General features: G+C 41.0%; 1 protein-coding gene across 3 annotated transcripts in view; it reads right to left on the reverse strand.

Moving 5' to 3' along the window:
- LOC121278407 (ras-related GTP-binding protein D-like) overlaps positions 1 to 16,380 on the reverse strand; it is a 62,300-nt gene that overhangs the window by 2,600 nt on the left and 43,320 nt on the right. For all 3 annotated transcript variants that reach the window (XM_041188803.1, XM_041188802.1, XM_041188801.1), the window contains exons 5-6: positions 10,537 to 10,679; positions 37 to 185 (exon numbers count right to left, since the gene is read on the reverse strand). In XM_041188803.1, the coding sequence (XP_041044737.1) occupies positions 37 to 185; positions 10,537 to 10,679 (292 nt within the window). The remainder of the gene's footprint in view (positions 1 to 36; positions 186 to 10,536; positions 10,680 to 16,380) is intronic.

A 16,380-nucleotide genomic window follows, 5' to 3' on the forward strand; every position in this document is an offset into this window, starting at 1 on the left:
CATAAGCAATTTTATGGTAAAATAGGCAAAAATTACCTTTGCGCTCAAAACTTTCTTCCCTAAGAAAACATACTAGACCAAGGAATTTTGTCACTTCTTTTAGATAAAGAACTGTTGTATTGTTCAGTTTTATGATTGCTACAGATTCTTTGTCATATGTGCTTCCTCCACCAAATTCTCGAAGCCTGAAAAAGTAGAGCACAGTTACATTAACAATTGAGTGGCATTTCAAACTACAGAAAGCATTTTTCTCTTCTTCCCTTAGGAAAGCAGGACTAATTAATTCAGTCAACTCCACAGATTTGCTTTGTTAAGTTGCAACAGGGCATGCCTCTCTTTCCCTCCCATTTTCGCCTCTGCTTTCCTGAAGACAGTTACCCATTCAGAATTACATCTTGTGGCACCGTTCTGCTAATACCTTACATAAACGGCCAATCTTCAACATGGTTCAGATGGTGGGTATTGACAAGAGCTTTTGACCAGGGAATGAGGGAGACATCACAGCTGGACCCAGTCCTATCCTTCCCCCACCTCCACATTTATATTTTCTAGCAGGAGTCACAGGAGCAGTTACTTCAGATGATGTCCCTCTTTTCTAGCTTGATAACCATTTGTAGTGGCCCACGCTACTCTGGAACACGACCAGCTAATTCAGTATAGATGACGATCAAAGCAGACACTTTCCTGATCTTTAAGGTGCGTCACATCACACCACACACAATGCATTATCCACTGGGCTACTGGACACAGTGGATATTAATCAAAAAAGACTTGTTTAGATTGGGCTTCAAGAAGTCCTTGATGACTTTGTCTCTCTTGTTTAAACCACTTAATTAAAAGTCCCCTTCTGATAGACAAAATGTGAAAGTCAGGCAAGACTAGGAATTGAACTCAAGATTTTTTTTGAAATCAAATACTATGGCTTCGAAGGTAATAAAACTCTTGCAAATATTACTTAATTCTTTTAACTTGTAAATGTTAGACTCAATTATATACCATTAACAGAAAGTTGAGTAACCATGAGTTACGCAGCACCAAAGAAGCTATGGATATAGTATGTTCTGTGCCAAATATAGCTAGGAGTGCTACAGGGTAATGTCTTAGAGCACTAACATGCTGAGTAACTGAGTGTCAGTACATGGATTTGTGTCTGTACTTTCCCATACCAGCTAGCTACTGATCTCAGCTGTGTCACTGTGGGAAGTACTGAGTGGAAGACAGGTTCATTCCAGAGGAAGGATGAGGGACAATAGAAATAAAAACAGAAAATGCTGGAAAAAGTAAGCAGGTCTGGCTGCGCCTTTGGAAAGAGAAACCGAGTTAACGTTTCAGGTCCGTGTGACTCTTCTTCAGAGCTAAAGAGAGGTAGAAAAGTGATGGTTCAGAGTCACAGACCAGCTGAGTTTTTCCAGTATTTTCTGTTTTTGATTCAGATTTCCAGCATCCGCAGTATTTTGCATTTATTTATATGAGGGAGAATAAAACTCTGAATGGGAGCCATCCTCAATTTACAACAGCAAAGACAGAAGGCCATGAGCAGGTTGTCTGTCTGACTGGTAGCAGATGGTACTTGACAATTCTAAGGAATGGGAGAAATGCTTAAACTCTGAAGAGAGGGGGAAAATCAACTTATACATTCAATATAGCAATTTGTAAACTGACACTTTGGATAGTTTGTACAGTCTTTTGCATTTGTAAGGCAATTTCTATTAAAAAAAGTTGGGAAAATTGCAGCTGTGTTAGTCATAATGTTCCAAATCTCTCTCGATTCAGTTGTGGCTTTGGATTGGAAAATAACAAATATCACTCCATTATTTAGGAAGAAAAGGGGAGAGAATAAACTACGGACGTGTTGCTTAACATCGGTTGTGGGGAAGTTACTGGAATCTCATCAGGGACACTGACTGAGAACTTGGAGAAATATAAACCAATATAAGGAAGTTATCTGCACCTTGGAAGGATATTTTGGCCTTGGTAGAGGTACAGAGCAGATTCACCAGGATACTACCAGGGCTTATAGGGTTAAATTGAGGACAGGTTGTATTGGCCTGTCTACCTTGGAGTTTAAATGATTGAGGGGTGATCCAACTGAGGCGTTTAATATGATTTAAAAAGTGCAATAGGGTCAATGCAGAGAAACACTACTTTCTTCCAGTGGAGAAATCCAGAATTTTTTTCTTTTATTCATTCATGGGATGTGGGCTTCGCTGGCTGGGCCAGCATTTATTGCCCATCCGTAGTTGCCCTTGAGGTGGTGGTGGTGAGCTGCCTTCTTGAACCACTGCAGTCCATGGGGTATAGGTATACCCACCGCATTGTTAGGGAGGGAGTTAATGGATTTTGACCCAACAACAGTGAAGGAACGGCGATATATTTCCAAGTCTGGATGGTGAGTGACTTGAGGGGGAACTTCCAGGTGGTGGTGCTCCCATCTATCTGCTGCCCTTGTCTTTTTAGGCAGTAGTGGTTGCGGGTTTGGAAGGTGCTGTCTAAGGAGCCTTGGTGAATTCTTGCAGTGCATCTTGTAGATGGTGCACACTGCTGCTACTGTGCATCGGTGGTGGAGGGAGTAAATGTTTGTGGATGTGGTGCCAATCAGTCAAGCAGGACTGATTTGTCCTGGATGGTGTCAAGCTTCTTCAGTGTTGTCGGAGCTGCAATCATCCAGGCAAGTGGGGAGTATTCCATCACATGCTTGACTGGTGCCTTGTAGATGGTGGACAGGCTTCAGTGAGTCAGGAGGTAAGCTACTCATCACACGATTCCTAGCCTCTGACATGCTCTTGTAGCCGCAGTATTTACATGACTATTCCAGTTCAGTTTCTAGTCAATGGTAGCCCTCAGGATATTGATGGTGGGGGATTCAGTGATGGTAATGCCATTGAACATCAAGGGGCGATGGTCGGATTCTCTCTTGTTGGAGATAGTCATTGTCTGACTCTTGTGTGGCGCAAATATTACTTGCCACTTGTCAGCCCAAGCCTGGATACTGGAGAATGAGATCTGGGGGAAGGGGTGGGGGTGGTGGTTGTTGGGGGAGGGGTGTGGGGGTGGGGTTGTGGGAGGGGAGGTCAGGGATGCTGAAATGTTAGGCCATTCATTCCAAAATCAGGAAATACTTTTTTCACTTAAATGACAGTTGAAATGGGGTACTTTCTTTCCCCAAAAAGTTGTGGATGCTGGATCAAGAAAAATTTTCAATGCTGAGATAAACTGATTTTTATTAATAAGGATTGCAAGGGAATAGGGATCAAAAGTTAATGAAAAGGGCTGGAGTACAGATCAGCCATGATCTAACTGAATCATGGAACAGTTTCAGGAGAAAGAATGGCCCACTGCTGATCCTATGTTCCTAATTATTTGTCTTCATCAAAGCGGGACGTGTAATTATAGAAGAGAACATTTTTCCTTTTCAGGTGTGTCATTGCCAGCACACATAGCTAGCCAGATGCACATGACAACTTCAGCATCCAACAGAGGAGATGAAAATCCTGCGGTAAATGCTAACACGAATACAAAATTTAAAAACTCTTTGCCCTCAAGCCAATTTATTTTTGCTTAAAATTTTCATCTGTAGATATTTTCACTAGAAAGAAATGAGAAAGAGAGGAGAAATAAACACTTTCATCCCAACAGCATTATGGAGAATGGAAGATGGAAGACTGACAAAGAGAACATTGAGTAATCAAGTCTAACAAAAGAGGGTTTCATCAGTAGATGAGCTGAGGCAGCAGCAGGGACAGCAGTGTTATGTAGGTGCAAGTAGACAGAATTTGTGATGGTGAAGATTATGAGCAACAGCCCAGGGTCAAGAGAATACTGCGAGGAAGAACAGTCTGGTTCAGTCTCAGACAATGGCTAGGGACAGAAGGCAATTGATGGCTAGGGGATTGTGGTAGGGCTAAAAAAAAGGAGGATCTGGTCTTCCAAATGTTTAAGTGGGGAACTCTGGTCCCAAAACGTTAGAGAGTTCTTATCCACACTGCTACCTGATTCCTTGGATAGTTTTTGTGATAAAAATGAAGCATTTTTGTCAATAGTAGATGATTTATTACATTTCCCTTGCCAGTTACATTATGCACAGAACTGAATCACAGAATTTTAACAGCACAGAAGGCCATTCGCCCGTCGTGTCTCCAAATAAGCATTATGACCTAGTGCCATTGCCCTGCCTTTTCCCCGTACCCCTGCACATAGTTTGTATTTAAATAATCATCTAATGTCACAGAATCACACAGTGCAGAAGAGGCCTTTGGCCCTTCAAGTCTGCACCGACACGTGAGAAACACCTGACCTACCTACCTAATCCCATTTACCAGCACTTGGCCCATAGCCTCTTGAACACCTCGATTGAACCTGCCTCCACCACACTTCTAGGCAGTGCATTCCAGACCCAACTCCTCGTTGTGTGAAAAAGTTATTTCTCACGTCACATTTGCTTACTTTGCAAATCACTTCAAATCTGTGCCCTCTCGTTCTTGATCCTTTTATGAGTAGGAACAGCTTCTTCCTATCTATTTTGTCCAGACCCCTCATGATTTTGAACGTCACTATCAAATCTCCTCTTAGCCTTCTCTCCAAGGAGAACAGTCCCAACCTCTCCAATCTATCTTTGTAACTGAGGTTTCTCATCCCTAGAATCATTCTTGTAAACCTCTTCTGCACTCTCTCCAATGTTTTCACATCCTTCCTATAATGTGGTGCCCAGCAGCTGAGGTCTAACAAGAGTCTTACATAAATTCAGCATAACCTCCTTGCTCTTGTATTCTATGCCCCCATTAATAAAGCCCAGGATACTATACAAAAACAGAATTACCTGGAAAAACTCAGCAGGTCTGGCAGCATCGGCGGAGAAGAAAAGAGTTGACGTTTCGAGTCCTCATGACCCTTCGACTGAGTTCGGTCGAAGGGTCATGAGGACTCGAAACGTCAACTCTTTTCTTCTCCGCCGATGCTGCCAGACCTGCTGAGTTTCTCCAGGTAATTCTGTTTTTGTTTTGGATTTCCAGCATCCGCAGTTTTTTTGTTTTTATCCCAGGATACTATATGCTTTATTAACTGCTTCCTCCACCTATCCTGCCATTTTCAATGACTTATGCACACATAAACACAGGCCTTTCTGCTCCTTCACCCCCTTCAAAATTTCACCCCTTATTTTATATTGTCTGTCCTGGTTCTTCCTACTGAAATGCATCAGCTCACACTTCTCCACATGGAACATCATCTGCCACCTATCTGCCCATTCCACCAGCTTGTCTATGTCCTTTTGAAGTTCTGCACTGTCCTCCTCACAGTTTACAACACTCCCAAGCTTCGTAAACTTTGAAATTGTCCCCTGCACACCAAGATCTAGATCATTAAAATATATCAGGAAAAGCAGAGGTCCCAATACCAATCCCTGGGGAACTCCACTACAAACCTTCCTCCAGCCCGAAAAATATCCATTGATCATTACTCTCTGCTTCCTATTTTTCGGCCAATTTTGCGTCCATGCTGCTACTGTCTCTTTTATTCCGTGAGCAATAACTTTTCTCACAAGTCTGTTGTGTGGCACTGTATCAAATACCTTTTGAAAGTCCATGTACACCACATCAACAGCATTACCCTCATGGATCTTTCTTGCTACCTCTTCAAAAAACTCCAACAAGTTAGTTAAACATGATTTCCCCTTTAGAAATCCATGCTGGCTCTTCCTTATCAACCCATATTTTTCCACGTGACTACTATTCTATCCCGAATCATTGTTTCTAGAATCCTGCCCACCACTGAAGTTAAATTGACTGGTTTGTAATTGCTGGGTTTATCCTTACAACCTGTTTTTAACAAGGGGGTAATGTTTGTAATTCTCCAGTCCCCTGGCACCGCCCAAGTCGAGGCAAGACTGAAAAATTATGGCCAGTGCCCCTGCAATTTCTACTCTCACTTCCTTCAATATCGTTCGATACATCTCGTCTGGTCCTGGTGCCTTGTCAACTTTAATACCGACAATCTATTCAACACTTCCTCCTTATCAATTTTGAACCCTCCTAGTGAAAGAGTTCCTTTGTCAGTTACCATGGCCTGGGTAGCATCCACCTCCTTGATAAAGACAGATGAAAAATATTCATTTAATACCTCAGCCATGGCTCCTTCATCCATGTGTAAATTCCCTTTGAGCTCCCTATTCAGCCCTACTCCTCCTTTTACCACCCTTTTACTATTTATATGTCTGTAGATGACTTTGGGATTCCCCTTTATGTTGGTTGCCAGTCTTTTCTCATAATTCCTCTTCACTTCTCTAATGTGCTTTTCCACCTCCCCTCTGAACCTTCTGTATTCCTCTTGGTTCTTAATTATATTTTCTACCTGACACCTGTCATAAGCACTTTTTCTTTTTTATCTTAAGTTCTATCTCCTTTTTCATCCAGGGAGCTCTGGATTTGTTTGCCCTATCTTTCCCTTTCGAAGGAATATACCCTGACTGTGCCCAAACCAATTCTTTTTTGAAGGTAGCCCATTGTTCAGCTATAGTTTTTCTCTCTAATCTTTCATTCCAGTCTATCTGGCCCAGCTCTGTTCTTGCCCCATCGAAGTTGGCTCACATCCAGTTAATTATTCTTATTGTGGATTGCCTATCGTCCTTTTCTATCATCATCCTAAATCGTACAATACAATGATCACTGTCTCCTAAATGTTCCCCCATTGACACTTGATCTATTTGGCCCACCTCATTTCCAAGAACCATGTCCAACAGTGCATCTTTTCTTGTTGAATTGGACACATACTGCTGTAGAAAATTCTCCTGAACATAATCTAGGAACTTTTGCCTTTCTCCACCCTTTACACTACCATTAGCCCAGTCTACATTTGGATAATCAAAGGCACCCATTATAACTGCTCTATAATGTTTGCATCTCTCTGTAATTTCCCTGCAGATTTGTTCTTCTACACCCTTCTCACTATTTGCCAGTCTACAAACTACACCAAGCAATGTAATTACATCCTTCTTGTTCCTTAGGTCTAGCCAAATTGATTCTGTCCTTGAACCCTCTGGGACATCCTCTTTCTCCAGCACTGCAAGGCTCTCCTTAACCAATAACACCACCCCTCCTCTTTTCCTTCCTTTCCTATCTTTTCTGAATACATTCTACTCAGGAATACTTAACACCCAGTTCTGCCCTTCTTTGGGCCAGGTCTCTATTATCGCCACAACACCATATTTCTATATGGCAATCTCCGCCTGTAACTCCCCAATCTTATTTACTATATACCCTGTGCATTCACATACATGCATAGTAACCCTGATTTAGATTTTGTTACTTTCTCCCTCACCCCGACTTTACCTATTAACTTACTATTCTCTATACCAGTGCTATCTGTTCCTCCCAATATTTTGTGCACCCTGGTATTCCTCTCTAATATTTTCTCATGGTTCCCACACTCCTGCTCAGTTAGTTTAAAGCCCTCCCAACAGCACTAACAAAATGCCCTGCAAGGAACTCAGTCCCAGCTCTGTTCAGGTGCAACCCGTCTGGCTTGTACAGGTGCCATCTCCCCCAGAGCCTGTCCCAGGAATCTAAAGCTCTCCCTCCTGCACCTTCTCTCCAGTCACACATTTATATGCCTTATCCTCCCATTTCCATACTCACTGGCATGTGGTACTGGGAGTAATCTGGAGATGACTACATTTGAGGTCCTGCTTGCTAGGCCCATGACTAGACCCATAGACTGGCTGACCCATCAAGCTGCACAGAATTAACATTACAGCCTTGTAGACTGAGGACATTACCATGTGTCTATGGTTTGTTCCTGTTGAAAAGAGGGTTTAATATAATGATGCCAGTGAGTGCAGCATCGATATACTGTCATTCTGTTTAGTAATATCTCTGGTGACTAACTGAACAAAGTGACAAAGTCCTGCAATCGCATATTTCATCCTATGTAGCTGACACTCTGTGACTGATGATCAAATCTGAATTAAAGACATAGTAAAGTTTGTGAGAGGGGCAGGGCAATTATTCTCTTTAATCTATTTCATGGACAGCCCTGGATCCCAGAGTTGTGAATTATGAGGTTATATATATGGCAGCTTCCACCCAACATCAGTCAGCCTGGAGCCATTAAAGGTATGAAGCTAACAAGCTTTCTGCAGTGTTATGTCACCACATATGAAGTGAGTTAGTGTGTTTCATGGACCAGTTTTAATGTTGAGCATTCGTGCAGCAACAAAGCTTCTTTGTTTTGACATTGAGAGTGATAAAAGTTTGTACTTAATGCAAATACAGTGTTTGTACTGAGTGTCATTGAATGTTAAATAAAAGAACAACTGTTGGTTTATTTCCCGATCACTGGTTTGCTACAGAGTATATTCTTCCCCCTAGAAAGGATGAGATCGCCTGGCGCCATCTGATACACATTGAAATCTGCCCCCGGATTGATTACATTTACCTAGATACTGGGAAGGTAAAAACTGACTCTGGTTCTTAGAAGACACAAAGTCTGCTTACAGGTGTACTAGGTCAACCAGAACCGAATAAAGTATCTTGTGTAAAAGTCCAAAAGCAAAACAGCCTTTTAAAAAAGAAATCTGAACAATTAAAAAAAGCCCAATAAATTATTTATCTTCTGACCACTAAAAATGTAACAATTTAAAGATGGTAAGGGCCTAATGTCTTTGACTGCTATGAGTGTTAATGTCCTGATTTGTTGGACTTCATGGCTCATAAAATAAAATGAAATGGTTATTTGTCGATGGCAAAGGTTTGAGTTGTTCATTGTTATCTGCTACAGTAATTCAGGAACACTAGCAGATCCCAATTTACCCCTGGGCATCATTTCAATAGTGAGGTTTTTAAGAATTTTCTGGTAGTAAGTAGCTGGCTACATGCAAGTTCCAGCAAAATTCACTGAATGTTTTAAAGTTTTTTCCGTAAAAAAAGTCTGTTTAGTCAGGCTAATTTAGACAACATTATGTATCACTGAACTTCCGAAAATATGAATTCCATTCAAATAATAGTGGAATTTTTTCAAAAATTTATATATTTTCCTCTGAAGTTGAAGAAAAAAATGTTTAATTAACTGTTAGCATAAAAAGCAGTAAGATTTTTGTAAGGTTTTTGTGTTTAATTTCACACAAAGAAAAATAAAGTCACATACCCAACTTCTAAAATGTAATCAGTGAAATTAAGCAGGTAAAATTGCAATGTGCAATAGTAATAGTAATAGTAACTCATGTAGTGAAAAATCTGTGCAATAAAATCTGGATGTCTGTAATGAGTTTTGTAAATGGTATTCGGTGAATGTTTTTGTCACATCCAAAGGAAGAACAATAGAACTATTCCAATCCTTAGTATATTGTACACTAGCTATCCAATTTTGACACATTGTATCCCTTCTATATGCTATTCTATATTGGGATCTTAACTTTCTACTGGACATATGAACATGAAGCTAGACTGACTCTGGTGGGCAATATCAACTCAGTTTTGGTAAGCTTGAATGCAGAGTGATTCTCCATCAGGTTCTTCTGGATTTTCCCTGAGCATGCAACAAGAAAAACATTTTCTAAAGCCTAAAAGCTAAGTTTTGCTTTTCAATTCAATGCCTAAGTACCTCTATGTAAAATGATCAAGTTGTGCATTACTGGCATCCATGCCTTTCACACTTTGCTTATAATCAAAAAGAAAACAAAAACCTAATCTCATTTGGCACTAGAAGTTCAGAAATTATGGAACAATAATTCAGAATCCTAGTAACATAATGTGAAAACATGACTTTAAATAAACAAATGCACATTTTTTAATATGTCTAAACAAGACACAAATTGTTGAATTGAGTCCTGGTGAAAGATCATCCACCTTTAACCCTGTTTCTTGCTCTACAGATGCAGCCTAATTGACTGAGTTTTAGCATTTTCTGCTCTTGTTTCAGATTATCAGCAATTGCAATTTGTTTGCTTTTGTTTTTATGAATTGAAGAATGATTGATTGTTGCTTTGACGCAATAATAATATGTAGTTAACTTCTCATTGATGTTTACCCATGTAAATTAAAACATGATCAACTGAATTAATAAATTGGGGCATGCTAAATTAACACTAGAATTTAGAGATGTGAACTCAACAGAGCAAGGAAATCATATAGACAGTGGAAAATAAAGTAGAGCTAGCCTCTAACAACAGGATTTGTGCAGATGCACTGACATATTAATGTACTGGAGGACAGAATGGTAGGATGTGGGTTAATGCCACTTGCAATCCTAAATTCAGCTGTGCTGTCAGAATGAAGCACTGCCCGAAAAACAAATTAAAATTTTAGAAGTGAAAAATGATGAGGCTCCCCCACATGTCTCTTTCTGGGCAGTTGAACCAGTGGTATTGGCAGAGAATCTGCAGAAAATTTCCTACCTTCTATTTAAAGGGCAGATGAAAATAAATAAATAGAAATATTAACAAAAAAAGTCAACATCTACATTGCTAGCATTAACAGAAAAATCATCGTAATAAGTTTTACCTTTTTCTTTGTTTTCGCTTTGTAACACATTCAGTCAGATACTAACCCGTATATGCAGGATATGTCAAATACAACATCTATCATGTCACAGCAGAGTTCATAAGTCTGCATGTCTACTGGTATACTGTCTGTTGCAATGTAGATTTTGCTGACTACATCAAAGAGGAAGGCTTTTTCAATTCCTGAATTCTGTAATAAACAGAACACTGTCAAATGCAAAAATGGCAAAGACATCAAATGTAGTTTTGATGGTGAAGGGTTTATTTTAAACCAGGCTTGTCCAACCTTTTTGCATGGGAGTGGCAGTCATATTTCCATTTTTTCCCTCACTCAAGGGGCCAATGAGCAAATTTCATAAAGTTACATGAATTTAAAAAAAAAGTTGAGTATGAAGAAAAGAATCAACTTATTGAGCAAAAAGAAAGCAATGCCAAAACAATAAATTGATAATTTTAAAAAAGAGTAATTAATAAAGGTGACCATTAGAGAGCGAGGGGGTCAGATTGTGTGTGTCTGGCTCACTGCCAGTCTCAGGGTGCTAACTCACTCACCCTCACCCACTGGGAGAGTCGGTGTGAATATCTGTTGGTGTGTGGGGATGAAGGTGAGTGAGAATTCTGAGACTGGGAGTGAGTCAGACACACAAACACACACTCCCTCAAATTGCACAGACACACGCCCTCACATCGCACACACTCACACTCCTTCACATCGCACAGACACACACTCCCTCACATCGCACAGACACACACTCCCTCACATCACACAGACACACACTCCCTCACATCACACAGACACACACTCCCTCACATCACACAGAAACACACTCCCTCACATCGCACAGACACGCACTACCTCACATCACTGATACACACTCCCTCACATCACACAGACACACGCTCCCTCACATCACACACACTCACACTCCCTCACATCACACAGACACACACATACCCTCACATCACACAGACACACACTCACACTCCCTCACATCACACAGACACACACATACCCTCACATCACACAGACACACACTCCCTCACATCACACAGACACACACTCCCTCACATCATACAGACCCTCTCTCTCTCTTACATCATACACAGAGGGTGGAATTTTCCAGCCCCTCCTGCTGGTGGGATCTTCCAGTCCCATTGAAGTCAACGGTGATTTGAATGACTTGCCACTTCAGCTGTGGGGAAGACCGTCATGGCAGGGCCAGAAAACCCCAGCCACTCTTTCTTCCTCATGCACATCACACACACACACACACACACACACACACACTTTCTCACATCTTCTATAGACTCAGATGGGAGGAGTACACAGTTAATTCTAGCCCCACTTCCCCACAGGTCGCAATAATAATTTAAATGTTTAAGTCACCCACAAAACTGGCCAATTGTTTACTTTTGACATGGTTATTCCCAGCATTAAAAGATTCTAACCAGGTTTCTTTCATTAAACACAAAAAATAATTAATTTATTATAAAACAAAACTTCTTTTTTTAAAAATAGGTTCTAAAACTGGTTAATGTACAAGATGTAGTTTAGAAGTATAACAATTCCCCCCTTTTAAAAAAAACAGCATCTCATATGCTCTCATATAACACAAAACAGGACAAAACAAAGATAGGCCCCTGCCGAAGTTGGAGAATGAGGAGGTTTTTTTTGAAAAGGATAATATTCAAAAAGATCTCAATGCTGTTGATCTAACAGAATTCTGGTCACAATAGATCTGGAAGTCCGTTCAGATGGATTGTTTGGCGAAACTGTCCTTGATGACTTTTACTTATCACAACTTTGTGGACTTTCGTAAAAATAGGTGAGTTATTCTGATGAGACGTTTCTGATGAAAGTTTAGCTCACTCTAGCTGCAAGTAACATGAAGGCGGGGCAGAGAGAGGGAAAGAGAGAGTCTTCTTGCAGCCTGCTTCTAAGACACACAAACGCTCTCTGAGAGTTTCAAAGAAAATAAAATGTTCAAAGTATATTTCTCTGAGGCCAGATATTTTTAACCAATCAGCAAGAGTCTTTAGCCTGGCAACAGCAGTTCTTTGTTATTTTAGAGATACAAAGTATCTCTTCCCTCTCCAGGTATTCCCACTGGACATTTCTGTTAACCTGTGGCTTTTTGAAGAATGGCACATTCATAGCCCCAAATTAATCTTGCAAACTGTTAAAAATAACTCAGAAGGGAGAATGTCCAAAATTCAATGTCCTTCAAATTTTCCAAAAACGGTTCCTCACATGTCTCCACCCATAAGGAATGAAATGCCATTTTCAAATGCATTTCACTACAAAACATATAGGAAAAGTTTTTACAGCATATAAAAATTTTAAACATGCAATCACTCATTCTCATTCACTCCTTATACAGAACCTCTTTATATGCTCTGGTCTGTTGATTTCTATATTATACTAACAAAAATTACATTCTGGATAACGTATCAGCAATAACATTATCTTTTCCAACAATATAGATAACCTTCAAGTTGTATGGCTGTAGTAACAAACTCCATCAAAACAGTCTGACATTCTGAGTCTTAAAAGTTTCTCTAAAGGCCAGGGGTTATGATCAATATATATTGGGGTTTCTTTGCAGCCATGGACAGACATATATCTCAAAATGTTTTACAGCCAGTAACAATCCCTGGGTTTCCTTGTCTATGACAGAATATAATTTTTGATGCTGATTTAACTTGTCAGAAAAGTTAAATCAGCTTTTCTATGCCTGATTTGTCTTTTTGTAATAAGACCTCACCCACCCCCAAGTCACTGGCATCAATTACCACCTTGAAGGGTTTAGTGAAGTTGGGGCAGCTACACTGGTACAAGTTAAAATTGCCTTCAACATCTCAAAAGCCACCTGGCACTCTCTTACCCGTACTACCTTCGACTTCTTTTGTAATAAGTCTGTTAGTGGAGCAGCTGTTGTGCTGAAATTTGGCACAAACTTAAGGTAGAAGCCACATATTCCCAAAAATCTCATGATTTTTCAACGTGTTGGATTTCTGCTTCTACCTGAGCCTGTTTCTCGGGGTTAAACAATAAGGGTGTTGTTTCATAGGCCTTCTATATCCACATCATGCATGGCTAAAATTGTACACCTTGGCTTATCCCTGCAAATTCCTTTGAATTTTGTAAGTAACCTCACCAGATCTTCTCATTGTCTTACCTCTAAGTATGAGAACATGGTGTCTAACTGTCCTAATATTTCAGAATCGAATAACAGGAGGTTCAATTGGTGAACTATCTAAATCTCCTTCTGCCTCACTCTCACTGTCTCCCTCATCCTCCACTCTCCTTACTACATGACATAACTGCTCCTTCCTATCTTCCCTATGATGGTATGGTTTCAACATGTTGATGTGACCTAGCCGATGATTTTTCCTGCGATCTGGGATATCTATTAAATAATTTACTTTACTAACCCTCTTAACTACCCTGTATGGACTACTGAACCTTGCTTCCAGAGGATCCTCTTGTAAAGGCAATAACTCTAACACTTCATCCCCGGTTGAAATGTTCGGGTCTCAGTTTTTTTTTATCTGCCCATTCCTTCATTTTTGTTTGAGAATCTTTAAGATGTTCTTGAGCTACTTTTCAGGCTCCCATGAGCTGCTCCTGGAACACGGACACATAATCTAGCATATAGTGTTCATCCCTCTGTCCTAAAAACTTTTCTCTGATTAATCTCAGAGGGCCTGTTATCTCATGTCCATAGATTAATTCAAAAGGACTAAAACTGGTAGGTTCATTTGGTGAATCTTGGATGGCAAATAAAAGACAGTCCAGTTTTTTGTACCAATCATGGGGATATTCATGACAATATGCTTTAATCATTGTTTTGAGAGTTTGATGCCACCTCTCTAAAGCTCCCTGTGTCTTGTGGATGGTATGCCGCGCACCTTAACTGTTTTATACCCAAACTATTCATTATGTTTTGAAAAATTTTAGACATAAAATTGGAAACTTGATCTGACTGGATCTCCATCGGTAATCCATATCTAGTATAAAAAACATTGGGTTAACTTCCCTGCCACAACCTTAGCTGTAACCGTTCTCAAAGGGATGGCCACTGGAAATCGAGTTGTCAGTTCCATAATAGTAAGGATATACTGGTGTCCTGATTTCATTTTTGGTACAGTCCCACGCAGCCATCTAACACCCTATTAAATGGTTCTCCTGAAACTGGTATGGGAATTAAAGCTGCCGGTTTGACTGTGTTCTGTACTTTCCTCATCATCTGGCACATATGGCAAGCTTTACAAAACTGCATAATGTGCTTGTGAAGACTTGCCAGTAAAAATGTTGACTTACACATTCTTGGGTCTTTTGGATCCCTGCATGCCTTACAATAGGAATCTCATGATCTATCCTTAATATTTCCTGATGAACCACCGTCCATCCTTCACCCGCAGGTCTGTGAGGAGGTCTCCACTTCTTCACCAGAATCCCAAGCTTAATATAGCAGTCTGGAATCCCTTCTGCTTCAGCTTCAGTTTGAGCTGATTGTGCCACTTTACTTAACTCTGGATGGGTTTTTCTGAGCCTCAATCAGAGACAACTTTCTGAACATTTCCTTCGGATTGTCCAAACCTCCAAAGAAAGTTTCAGATAGCCAAATATCTGTTTGTGGTGCCAATTTTATCTCTGACAATGGAACTTGTTTAGCCATTGCTTGGGTCACTACAGAAGAAGGAAAAATTTCTGGAGCCTTTTCCTGCAACTGATCTGTCTCCTTGACTTCACTTGGTCTTTCGGTACCTATTGGAGAAGCTACAACTTTCGCTCCGGCCAAATCATTTCCGAGGAATAAGTCAATTCCGTCTACACGCAAACTATGAACAACTCCTACTGTTACCATTCCAAACATTAGGTCACACTCCAGGTGCACACGATACAAAGGTACAGGTAAATGCTCCCCAACAACACATTCACTAAAACCGTGGCATTTCCTCAGGTCTTTCCCCAGCAAAAGAGTTTGGGTAGCCCCTGTATCCCTCAGTATAACTATGGGTTTACCTGCTTTACTTGAGGAATAAGGAGTTACTTTTCCTTTTGACAAGAATTCCCTGTAGCTTTGAGGTATCTTATTCACCTTCCCAGCACTCTCAGCAATTTTAACACTCGGACTCATAGCTGCAGTTAATATTACAACTTGATCAGTTGTATTTTCAGTTGGGGCTCTTTTTTCTGAATCATCCTTATGCACCCCACTAGGTCCCATGGATTTCTCATGCAACTTCCAGCAATATGCCCGAATGTGTCCTACGTTGTTACAATAGAAATCCTTAGGCCTTCGAACGTCACTCCCACCCTCAGAACTTTCCTTTGTGGTCTAGGGAGGAGATTTAAGCACATTCTCAGTTGTCTGTATTCTTCCCTGGCTAATCTCACTCACTCTCTCACAAACTCATTCGGGTGCTCTCTCTCCCTCCCTCGCACGTGCGTTCTCTCTCTCTCCCTAGCACGCTCTTTCTCATGCATGCTCTCTCTCCCGTGCACGCTCCCTCTCGCACTCGCTCTCTCTCTCGTGAGCACTCTCCCACACTCGCATGCTCTCCAACTGTCTCGCATATGCACGCTCTCCCCTCTCTCTCACACGCGCTCTCTCCCCTTCCCTCTCTCGCACGCGCTCTCTCTCACTCGCACTCTCTCTCACTCGCACTCTCTCTCACTCGCACTCTCTCTCACTCGCACTCTCTCTCACTCGCACTCTCTCTTGCACACGTACTCTCTCTTGCACATGCGCTCTCTCCCTCTCATGCTCTCTCCCACGCACGCTCTCTCTCTCGCTTGCATGCACGGTCTCCCCACTCTCTCTCGCGTGCTCTCACTCTCGCTTTCGCATGCTCTCCACCCTCTCCCTCTTGCACGCTCTCCC

The sequence above is a fragment of the Carcharodon carcharias genome, chromosome 5, assembly GCF_017639515.1.
Source record: "Carcharodon carcharias isolate sCarCar2 chromosome 5, sCarCar2.pri, whole genome shotgun sequence".
Lineage (NCBI taxonomy): Eukaryota > Metazoa > Chordata > Chondrichthyes > Lamniformes > Lamnidae > Carcharodon > Carcharodon carcharias.